The 12073-nt window shown below is 33.6% G+C and overlaps 1 protein-coding gene across 2 annotated transcripts; it reads left to right on the top strand.

Moving 5' to 3' along the window:
• Positions 1-5728: 5728 nt before the first annotated feature.
• On the top strand, positions 5729-7372 carry LOC127120427 (protein MAIN-LIKE 2-like). 2 transcript variants are annotated; one of them, XM_051050863.1, is made up of 3 exons: positions 5729-5991; positions 6086-6807; positions 6888-7372. In XM_051050863.1, exons 1-3 carry the CDS (start codon positions 5932-5934, stop codon positions 7009-7011), a joined length of 906 nt encoding a protein of 301 aa, XP_050906820.1. In that variant the 5' UTR covers positions 5729-5931; the 3' UTR covers positions 7012-7372. The 2 variants fall into 2 exon arrangements, with proteins under 2 accessions (XP_050906820.1, XP_050906813.1); XM_051050856.1 differs by having other exon boundaries at positions 5729-6807.
• The last annotated feature ends 4701 nt before the right edge of the window (positions 7373-12073 follow it).

Here is a 12073-nt window from a genome sequence, read left to right as displayed (position 1 = left end):
TCAGTGATGAGTCTTGATTTAGAAGGAGGGATCAGTGACGTGTATGGTTCAGAAGGGGGGACCATTCGTGAATGGACTGAATTAGTAACATGTCTCTGATGCATTATATGCATACATGCTTTGTGATAATGTTATTATTATTGATGTGTGAATGATATTCATGAGTTGGTGATTGTGTGATTATATAAATTGTTGTTGTGATTAACTCATACACCGACGAATTATTATGTATGATGTTATCCTTGCTATCTTTTGCACCGTTAACATATTTTGAGTGTATTCTCACCTCTGTTTTCTTTGTTATGGTGTTCTATACTCTCTTGTAGTATAAATAATCAGGTAGAGGAGTAGTTACTTTTGAGCTAGAGGGTGACATTGAAGCCTCTTCATTTATTTATTGTTTTCCGTGTTATTTAATTTTTGTTGAGCTCTGATCTATAACACTGAGACAAATTGCTTTGTTATAGGATGTGTTTCTTGAGATGTTGAATTATCTAGTACTCCACCCGTTCCTTTTTAAGTGTCACTTTCTTAAAAAGAATTTATTTCTTTTCAATTGTCATTTGTAAAGTTTAAGGTAGTATTAAATGTATTTTTGTCAAAATTATCCCTAAGTAATTATTACAGAGAGAGAAAAAGTTAAATAAATATAATAAATAATTAAAGATATTATAGGTAAAAGAAGAATTATGGTTTGAAAACTAACAATAATGATTAGCTTTTTTGATATATGTAAAAACTAAAAAAATGACACTTAAAAAGGAACAGAGAGAGAACAAGTATTTTTGTTAAGACTAAATAAATATTTATTTGGAGCTTTGATGTTCCGCTGCTATTAAATATGTGGTATAATTAAAGAAAAATGTATATCGTGAATGTGTAACACTGATGTTGTGTGAAATTATATATTTGATTTTCATAAATCAAGGGTACCGGATTAAGGATGTTACAATGTCAATGGACCAAATAGATTTAGCCCAATCATACTTAAGGGAAAAAGAAGATTTTAAAGCATAAGTTTCCTTAAGCATTAAGTTACCAAAGCAAGAATTCTCCAAATAAATTGACATTTACAATGATTTTTTTGACCGATTCTAATTTTTATACCAATACAATTGTATAATCGATCTGATCAATCAACCAAATTATTTACATTATAAGTTTTCGACCGTACCCGTTTGATTTTTAAAAACTTCTTTTTAATTTAGTAAGTATAAAACACATAATTATTTATATCAATAGATTTTATTTTCTTTTTAACTAATATATATATATATATATATATATATATATATATATATATATATATATATATATATATATATATATATATATAATTCTCCAAATAAATTGACATTTACAATGATTTTTTTGACCGATTCTAATTTTTATACCAATACAATTGTATAATCGATCTGATCAATCAACCAAATTATTTACATTATAAGTTTTCGACCGTACCCGTTTGATTTTTAAAAACTTCTTTTTAATTTAGTAAGTATAAAACACATAATTATTTATATCAATAGATTTTATTTTCTTTTTAACTAATATATATATATATATATATATATATATATATATATATATATATATATATATATATATATATATATATATATAATTCTCCAAATAAATTGACATTTACAATGATTTTTTTGACCGATTCTAATTTTTATACCAATACAATTGTATAATCGATCTGATCAATCAACCAAATTATTTACATTATAAGTTTTCGACCGTACCCGTTTGATTTTTAAAAACTTCTTTTTAATTTAGTAAGTATAAAACACATAATTATTTATATCAATAGATTTTATTTTCTTTTTAACTAATATATATATATATATATATATATATATATTAAAACAAGTAATAGATATATTAGGTCAAAAATTATTAAATGTAAGTAGTTATTATATATAGTATTGCAATTATATATTTTTTAATCACCAAGTTAAAATTTATTTTATAAATCAATTTTAAAAAAATAATTTTGAAAAACAAAAACAAAATATGTTTAGTAATCTCTACCCTAAAAATTGTTTTAAAGTTATCATATTACGTTTGTCATTAATAAAAAATATCTTAAATTATCATATTAAGTTTGTCATTAATAAAAAATATATTGTTTTTTCTTGTTTTTTCATCTTTTCAATTTTTAAAACAAAAAAACAAAAAAAAATCTATAAAACTTATTTTAGTTTTTTCAGTTTTTAAATTTTTAATATAAAAAATAATTTTTAAAAATAATTTTATAAAATTAAACTATTATACAAATTTATTATTTTAAATTAAGATTAATTATTATACTTTGACATGTAAGAAGTTTCACACGGTCAAATTAAATTGAGATTAACCGACTATATTATTTTTATACTTTCAATACATTTTTATTAAATTCTTTTAAATTTTAAATATTTAAAGACATATTTACAAAATCAAATTAAACAAATCCTAACTCATTTGGAAAGCTATCAATAGATTTTAAATCCTTAGAAATGGCTAATATAAGGATCAGAAAAAAATGATTTCATTTGTTTTAAATTTTCGATTGAAAACAATACAAACATATAAAAATAATAAAAGTAAAGTTAAATTTCAAAATCCATGAACTATTTTATAATTTTTAAAACTGATTTCTTAAATTAAAAATTTTGTAATTAAGTTTTCATATTATTTTCTTTTTAAAAAAAACTAAGTTCTTCTATTTAAGGAGGTTTGAGTTACATATTGTATCATTTATAGGAATTTTTTTTTTAAATATCCAAAATTTTCAAAAAAATTTCAAAATTAACCATTTTTTCAAAAAAATTACACAAATGGGCAAAATTTGCCCTAATTGTGTACATAGGCGCCACCCTAGTTGGCGCCTACCCTTAATGGGTAGGGCAAGTCGCCACTAGGAGTGGCGCCTATGCCCAATCCCTTTTTTTTTTTTTTTTTTTTTTTTTTTTTTTAAATGTTTTATTAATTTTTTTTTTAATTTTTTTTTTTAAATATTAGATATTTGATAAATATATTTTTTTTATAAATTATATTAATTTATATTAACACTTATATATAAATAAAATTATTACAAGATATATATATATTAATTTATATATATTAATTTATATATATATATATATATATATATATATATATATTATTAAATTATAAACAATTAATATTATAAACAATTATATTAATTTATATTAACACTTATATATAAATAAAATTATTACAAGATATATATATAATTATATATATATTAATTTATATATATATATAATATATATATATATATATATATATATATATATATATATATATATATATATATTAATTTAATTTATAAACAATTAATATTATACACATTTAATTAATATATATAAATATTTATTTACAAGATATATATATATATATATATATATATATATATATATATATATATATATATATATATATATATATATATAAATATATATATATATATATATATATATATATATATATATATATATATATATTAATTTATATATATATTAATTTAATTTATAAGTAAATAATATTATTTATAAATTTTTGGGAGAATTAGGGTTATTCATGTTAAGGTTAATCTATCAATTATAATTAGGGTTTATTGATCGGTTATAATCAGAGTTTGGTAGTTATGACCTAATTGAAACCCTAATTAATCAAGTGCGACACTAATTAGGGTTAAGTAGACTGGTGTACAACCCAGATCTTTTCCTATAAATAAAGTGTTATTTCCTTGCATTTTCTTCACCATTGTTTCCTATCACTTTCTGTATCAAGTTGAGTTCATGGCATCTCCAAGACCGTCGTCATGGCAGCGAACATCATCAAGGCGCCCGGATCCTGAACCAGTAATCTTAAAAAGGGATGGGCATGTTATTTTCTCGCCTTTGAAACCCCCAATGGAGATGAAATTTTGGAACATCCGTTCGTTGGACCAACTAAAAAGGTCCTTGATGTCTTGGTTAGAGGGAGATTACCAACCTGGTGAAGTCATCAGAAGGATTCAGAGGCTTAGAACAAGGTTCTCATTTGAAACTGGAGAAACGATACGTTGGTGGGTTGAAGTTGAAAGCGACATTGATTGCATCCAAATGATGCATGGATCAGACGACATAGTGTTAACTGTTGTAATTTCTTAGATTTTAATGGTTGTTTGTCATGTTGTTGTTGTATTTGTTATTGTTCTAGTACTTGTTCTTGTTTTAGTACTTGTTTTTGTTCCAGTATTTGTTTTTGTTTTAGTAATTGGTGTTGTAATGTGAGATGTTTGTGTTTGTTGTTCAAGTGTCATCTTCTATTTGGAATAAAAAGTAAACTTAAATTTAAAATGATTTTGGTACACAAATTTATGAATATGAAAACTAAGTTGTGGAACTAGATCCACGATATGGACAGTTGTTCTTATTATGCCCTAGTTGTCTACATATGCTACACTTCCTCTGCATTTTCTCTGCGACGTCCATTTCAGTTCTAATGCGCCTGCTATTTGGGCGACCACTTTTATTCCGCCGCATCGATTCGTTGTGCCAAACAACTTCCCCGTCATACTCTGGCCAATACGCCTCCAATGCTACCACCAGAAAGGGATTGTCGTATACATTGAGCAATGTTGCAACTTTGTAGATTGGAGACACTAGCGATAATGCATCGAAGTGGCTGTGTGAACACGCTGCAATGACATGGGAACAAGGCATACGATAGGCCTGAAATTGACCACAGTCGCACCAACGGTCTGGTATTAGGACCCTATACTCTTGCCTGGGCAGCCCTTGGTTGTGGTCAATTGTTTCCTTGACACTAAAAGTGTGGCCATGGCGGTCGAATTCCGTAACCCGATGGCTGCTGGCTTTGGCAGATTCCTGCCTCATAAACTTCATCACCCTTGAACTTAGTCTCAGAGATTCCCATGCATGCCTGTTCCCCATCAAGTCTTCACCACCAAGTCTCAGAGATTCCCACGCATGCCTTACACGTGTCACACCCTTGAATGCAACACTCCCACCTAGTCTGTACTAATGCATGCCAACCTATCCACCTAGCCTGAACTTAGTCTCAGAGATTCCCATGCATGCCTGTTCCCCATCAAGTCTTCACCACCAAGTCTCAGAGATTCCCACGCATGCCTTACACGTGTCACACCCTTGAATGCAACACTCCCACCTAGTCTGTACTAATGCATGCCAACCTATCCACCATGCCTGAACTTAGTCTCAGAGATTCCCATGCATGCCTGTTCCCCATCAAGTCTTCACCACCAAGTCTCAGAGATTCCCACGCAATAATATTCAATCTTAAAATCGTGTTAGTAGTTTCTTACAAATAAAGTAAAATAGTGATTATGTGTTTAAAATAATATTCAATCTTACTTACGCTTAATTATTTATTTTAAATAAGATTCCCACTTGTATGCCTTCCACGTGTCACACCTTTGCATCATCAGATTCCACCAAGTATTCCCCAAGACAAGACAACTCCCACCTAGTCTGCACCTATGCATGCCAACACTGCCACCTAGCCTGCACCTATTCTGCAAGATTCCCACGCATGCCTTACACTTGTCACACCTTTGCATCATCAGATTCCACCAAGTCTTCCCCAAGACAAGACAACTCCCACCTAGTCTGCACCTATGCATGCCAACACTGCCACCTAGTCTGCACCTATTCTGCAAGATTCCCACGCATGCCTTACACTTGTCACGTTTCTGCATCATCAGATTCCACCAATGCATGCCAACACTACCACGCATGCCTTACACTTGTCACATTTTTGCATATTCAGTCTACTTGAAAACGAGTATAAATAGAGGGTCATTCTTGCAAGTTTTCATCAACCACTAACACTTTTATTCAGAGAACTCAGGCGAAACTTCTCATCCACCAAGCTTCTTCCTACATTGCAGTCATGTCGCTTCTTACCATGGGCCAAGAACACAGAGGAACTAGGGCAAACATTGCCTCATTCGTAAGTTTTTCTTGAACATTGCCTCTTTCGTATGTTTGTAATTAGTTTTTTAAAAGTCCAATATAATGATTTTTTATATTGTTTGTTTTTAAAGGATCCCAAGAAATTTCGTCAACGTTCACACCCAATGCCTTATCCAGACCCATGGTGCGTACCTTACATAGAGCGTGCGGGTTTCGGTCATGTAATGCATGTCGTAAATGCCACCATTGATGCCAAATTCATTTTGGCTCTGTGTGAACGTTGGAGACCTGAGACACACACCTTTCACCTACCAACTGGTGAATGTACCGTCACATTAGAGGACGTGTACATGCTTTTAGGTCTTAGAATAGATGGTAAGCCTGTGACCGGAAATGTTCAACAGCCTAACCAAATATGTGTTCAAATGTTGGGGGTAGATCTGGTCGAGGGTGAGGGGTCTGCCAAAGCAAGGGGTCAGGGTATTAAATTATCTAGCCTACAGTTGTACCACGACTCCATAACTTTGACTGAGGAATCCTCCGAACAAGAAAAAGTCATAAAAACCCGGGTTTACATTATGCTATTGTTTGGGAACTTGCTATTTCCCGAAGGGACGGGAAATAGCATAAATTTTATGTACTTGAGTTTGCTCGGGGACATTGATAGAATAAGCACATATAGTTGGGGTTCTGCAGTATTAGCATTCCTATATAGCTCTTTGTGTAAAAATGCACAAAATGAGCACTGTACATTTTCTGGATGTGCTTTTTTGCTTCAAACATGGGGGTGGTGGAGATTGCCGAGGCTAGCCCCAGAAAATCCTAATGACTACTCCTTCCCCTACGCAACTAGGTAAATTTATGATCTTATTTCATTTTGTATATTTATTCTATAAATATTTGTAACTAATATTATTTATCTTTTTTGTTTAGGTTCATTACAACCGGACTGGATTACAGTCTTACCCCCAAAAATAAAATTATATTTTATCGTCAACTGTTGGATCGTCTCCGAGCACAGGATGTATTACCACTAAATCACTCAACTTCTAACTGATTTATTAATGTCATGCATTCTCGATAAATAACATATTTACTTTTTTCTTTGCAGTTTATTTGGAGGCCATATTTGGGATTGGAACATCAACCCAACCCCGAAGATGCAGCTGTTTGGACAGCAAAAACGGCCATAATGCGGTTCACCACTGTGGAGATGCACCAAAGTGACCGTGTCAAGCTTCAATTCGGAATGCATCAAGAAATCCCAGGCCCCCCAATGTCTATGGAACCTTGGCATCTAAAAAAAGTCAGCCACCAGTGGTATGCCCAAAATTGGAAGGAATTTGCTAAGGAGTTTCGAAAAATGTGGAAAGACCGTGCCCACTATGTTCTACAATTTCCGGTGGCGCCCAACGAAATGAAGCCGACAAGGGAATATGTGGAATGGTATAGAGCAAATACCAATCCAGAAATGATTGTGTCTGACCCGTTCTATTTGGACGATCCCCGGATGCAACAGCCATATTTCCAACAACAACAACCACCACAGTATTCCCAACAACAACAACCACCACCTTATTACCAACAACAACCACCACAACCATTTTACCAACAACAACCACCACCACCTTATTACCAACAACAACCACCACCACCATATTACCAACAACAACAACCACAACACATGTCCACCCCCCAACCAAATCAACAATACATACCACAAACTCAATCCCAATACCATGAAGACTACCAACAACAAACTCAACATTCCCACCACCATCAACAGTCCCAACACCTACCACAATATCAATCCCCCTACTTCCACCAATCCCAACACTTCCAACACGACAATTTCCCAAGCTCTTCCAGTCCTCCACCTAGCCCCGACACGGGTATACAAGAGGACTACCAACAGGACTACTACACACCACAACAAACATTGCACTTTGGCCAACCCGATTCAACCCTAAACTACCAAAGACCACAATTCGAGGGCGCACCCAGCAGTAGTCAGTTTGTCCCACCGAGACAAAGCTTCGAGGGCGCAGAGGGGACCCGTCTTTCCTACAGCACTGAAGGGACTTCGACCGAACCACAACGGCAAGCGGCAAGGGGGCGCGTTAGGGCAAGGGGTGGTAATAGGGAAGCACCACCACCACGTGAACCGTCTAGGCGAGTAACTAGACCTCCCCCGTGCGGATCGTACAAGGGACCGCATCATATGTGATTAATCATATCTTTGTAATATTTGTCTTGTCTATTATTTAAATAAAATATTTTCTGTTTATTATCTTTATATCTTTATCTTTATCTTTAAAAATATTGTCTATCATATCTTTATACATATATAAATTAATTTTTTTTCCAAAAATTTACAAATAATATTAATTACTTATAAATTATATTATATTAATATATATATATATATATATATATATATAAATTAATATATATATAAATTAATATATATATATATATATATATATATATATATATCTTGTAAAAAAATTTATTTATATATATGTGTTAACATAAATTAATATACTTAATAAAAAACATAAATTTATAAATAAAAAAAAAATTAAAAAAACAAAAAAAATAACATTAAAAAAAAAATAAAAAAAAAATGGATTGGGCATAGGCGCCACTCCTAGTGGCGACTTGCCCTACCCATTAAGGGTAGGCGCCAACTAGGGTGGCGCCTAAGGGTAAAAAATGGCCAATTTTGGCCATTTGTGTAATTATTTTGAAAAATTGGATATTTTTGAAATTTTTGGATATTTTAAAAAAAAACTCCATTTATAGAATTTTTTTAAAAATAATTTTTTTTTTAAAAAATAAAAAATAATAAATAATTCAAAATAAATAAATAATCATTTTTAAAAGAGGATGCGTCAGTTGAATTGGCGCATCCCCTAAGCATGAATAGGAGGCGTCAATAGCATTGACACATGCATTGGACTCCTCATGAGGAGACGCCAATGCTATTGGCGCATGCATTGACCCTCATGAGGAGGCGCCAATGTCCCAAGCGCCTTAGTGTTACTTGCGATGTAGACGTCAATGCCTTTGGCGCCTGCACCCCATGTATTTTTTTTTAAATTTTTTTAATTTTTAATTTTGTTTATTTATTAAATAAAAAAGAATAATGTAAAAAAAATTATTCATGTGGTAATAATTGGTTACATTGGACTGACAATAAACTAATGACCAACCCGATCATAACGTCCCCCTATTCCACATCCAGGTGCATTTATTTGTCTCTGAGGTCTCCCACGATTTTCTTGAGGTGTTTGAGGTCTTTGCGTGCTGACCTGATCAAACGATGATTGATGGGAAGGTCCGGCGGAAGTTCCAGCGGTATTTGACAGATGTGTCATCATTTGTTCCCAATATTTGGAGGGGCTCTGGCCAACGACGCTTCCGTAATGGAGTTCGGTGCCCATGTCATCGTAGTTAGGTCGTTGGGGTTGAGTGGGTTGGGGACGGTATAGTTGCTCAAATTGGGCCATTGAATCGTTTTGGAAACGAATCAATGGTTCATGGGGCGTATTATAGTTAAACAATGGTTGGGTGTTATGGTGATGGGATGTTTGGGTGGTCATTGGTGGGGGGCTACGATGATGTGACCCATATGAATTATTTGGGCTATAGACGGTTGTGGTTGCGGGGCTTGATTCTTAGTTTTGTGTTTGGGTGGGTGGTATGAATGGATTGCGATGTTGGATGGTTGGTTGTTGGGTGGATGACATGAACGAGTTGCGAGGTTGGGTGTTTGGTTGTTGTGTGTATGTGGTAGGTTGATGTTGTGAGGTTGGTTGTTGAGTTTGGGTGGGCTGACATTGGTGTTGGGTGAGGAATTGTTGTGGGGCGTACGATGACGAAGCAAGTTGGTGTGGATCCATTAAATACCGCGGCTCAGATACAAATTGTTGAGTTGTTACCGACCTAAACCATGCCATATACTGTTGAGTCGGTCTTGCAGCATGGATGACTGGTTTGTTTAAGATGTGTTGTCGTTGATTCATCCATTGACGACACATCTCTTTTGCAAAGTCTCTCAAGTCAGAATAATCTCATTGTGCATCAACCATTTTTTGATGCCAATTCCCCAAACACGTGGGAGGTTCTGGAATCTGTTGTAGCATGCCGAACTGCAGTTTGACCCGGTCACTCTGGAAATACACAATATTTAGTGAATTACCTGTACTTTCTGGAAATAAAAAATTACCAAATAAAATCATAATATAACACCGAGCTTTAATTATTTTCTCGTACTCGGTTGAATCTTCAGACAATACTATACTGACATGATATTGTTTGAGGTATTTTAAATTTATACCTTGCCTCATTGCTTGACCGAATGACTCTCCCTCAATTTCGTCGTCTAACAAAGGGGCACCCAATAATTCATTGTAGATAAAATTGTCTTGGTTAAATCTACCATTCACGACCTTTCCATCTATACGAAGACCCAACAACATGTACACGTCCTCAAGTGTGACAGTACACTCACCAATCGGAAGGTGAAATGTGTGGGTCTCAGGTCTCCACCGCTCCAACAAAGCAAGAATGAACTTGTAGTCCACCTAGTACGAAACAATGTTGAGGAGATTTCCAAATCCACATCCTCTAATATATGGTTCTATTAAAGAATCGTGGGGTACATATTCATGTACGCGGCATCTAAAACGCTTCGGATCCTAATAACAAATAAGTAGGAAATGCAATAAGAAGAAGAAATACATAATACAAACATAGATACCAAAGGTATACAACTTAAAAACAGAATAAGTAAAAAGAGAGTGATAACATACAAATGTCGAGATATTCTCGAGTGTTCCTCTGTGTTCATCACCCATAGTCAACAAAGACATGATTTGATGTTGCAGAGCTTGAGTGTGGCATAGAAATAGTGTGGCAAAGAAAGATTATAGATGAGTGGTGTTGGAGATGATTTGATATTGTGATATGAAATACTATTTATAAATTAATGAGATAGTAAGTTTGCAACCTACTAAGCATGGATTGGTTGCATGCAATGACAAGTAATGACAAGTAGACTAGGTAGAGTGGCCTTTGTCTTAGGCGCATGCATGTGAAGAATCACATGCAAGGAAGAGGCGCCCTTCCTCTTGGCGCCCAAGTTGCTTTATGGCGCCTAGGGAATGAATGCCTGTTAGGAATATTATGGCACAAAGATTCTTTGCTTCAGAGATTCCCTGGGCGCATGTGTGTTCTTGTCATTCTTGTCATTGCATGTGGATTCTTTTCACTGCATGCATGGTCAAGTCTGTACAGACGAACCAAGTGATCAATGCGTTCAATGTTTACGCTATTTAGAATGTGCAGATGAACAACTTAGCAATGCATTCAATTTCAGTAAAGAAAAGAAAGTTAGATTTTTAAAAAAATTCTTCCACACAACATTACATGATCAGTGCCCATATCGAAGGTGAAATATTTGATCATCAGTTATTCGATTTTTGTTTTTGAAACACAGAGGTAACTCGGTTTACAATAAATCGACGATCAAATTTTTCACATCTGAAATAAAGAATAGAAAAGAAATTGCAACGCAGTAATTTGGGTCAAATCATTTATAAAAATCCGGTTTGGAAATGAAATATTTCACCGTCTCTTTTGGGCGTATCAACCATGCATCATAAGTTTTTCTTTCTGTAAACCTATTATACAAATTGATGGTACATGGTTGTACGGGAAATACAAAGGAACGTTACTGATGACAGTGACACAAGATGGGAACAACAACATTTTTCCAATCGTCTTTGCCCTAGTTGAAGGGGAGACTGCTGAGGGATGAAGTTCTTTCCTAAGAACTCTTCGATTGCACGTTGCACCTCATCCTAACTTATGTTTGATCTCCTACAGACACCCTTCAATCATCAATGCATATAATAACATTGATAATTGTAAGACCCCAATTTTGTCCCTAAGATCCCTCATGGCATCATATCATATCATATCATTGCCTCAAGGATCATTGGGCACCTTGCTTCCTTCCTTATGGGTGGGCTATCTTCTGAGATTGATTCTTGATCACCAAGCATGTTTTGCATTTGTATATCATTGCTTTTCATTTGATTACTAACCAAAAG

This window comes from Lathyrus oleraceus, chromosome 1 (assembly GCF_024323335.1).
Source record: "Lathyrus oleraceus cultivar Zhongwan6 chromosome 1, CAAS_Psat_ZW6_1.0, whole genome shotgun sequence".
Classification (NCBI taxonomy): Eukaryota; Viridiplantae; Streptophyta; class Magnoliopsida; order Fabales; family Fabaceae; genus Lathyrus; species Lathyrus oleraceus.
The sequence above is the reverse complement of the archived record's forward strand: the minus strand, read 5'-3'. Positions and strand labels throughout refer to the sequence as shown.

Coding starts and splice junctions, on each gene's coding strand:
- LOC127120427 (XM_051050856.1), top strand. CDS start 6,023: ATGTTTGTAATTAGTTTTTTAAAAGTCCAATATAATGATTTTTTATAT. Junction 6,808..6,887: donor TCCTTCCCCTACGCAACTAG/GTAAATTTATGA, acceptor TTTTTTGTTTAG/GTTCATTACAACCGGACTGG.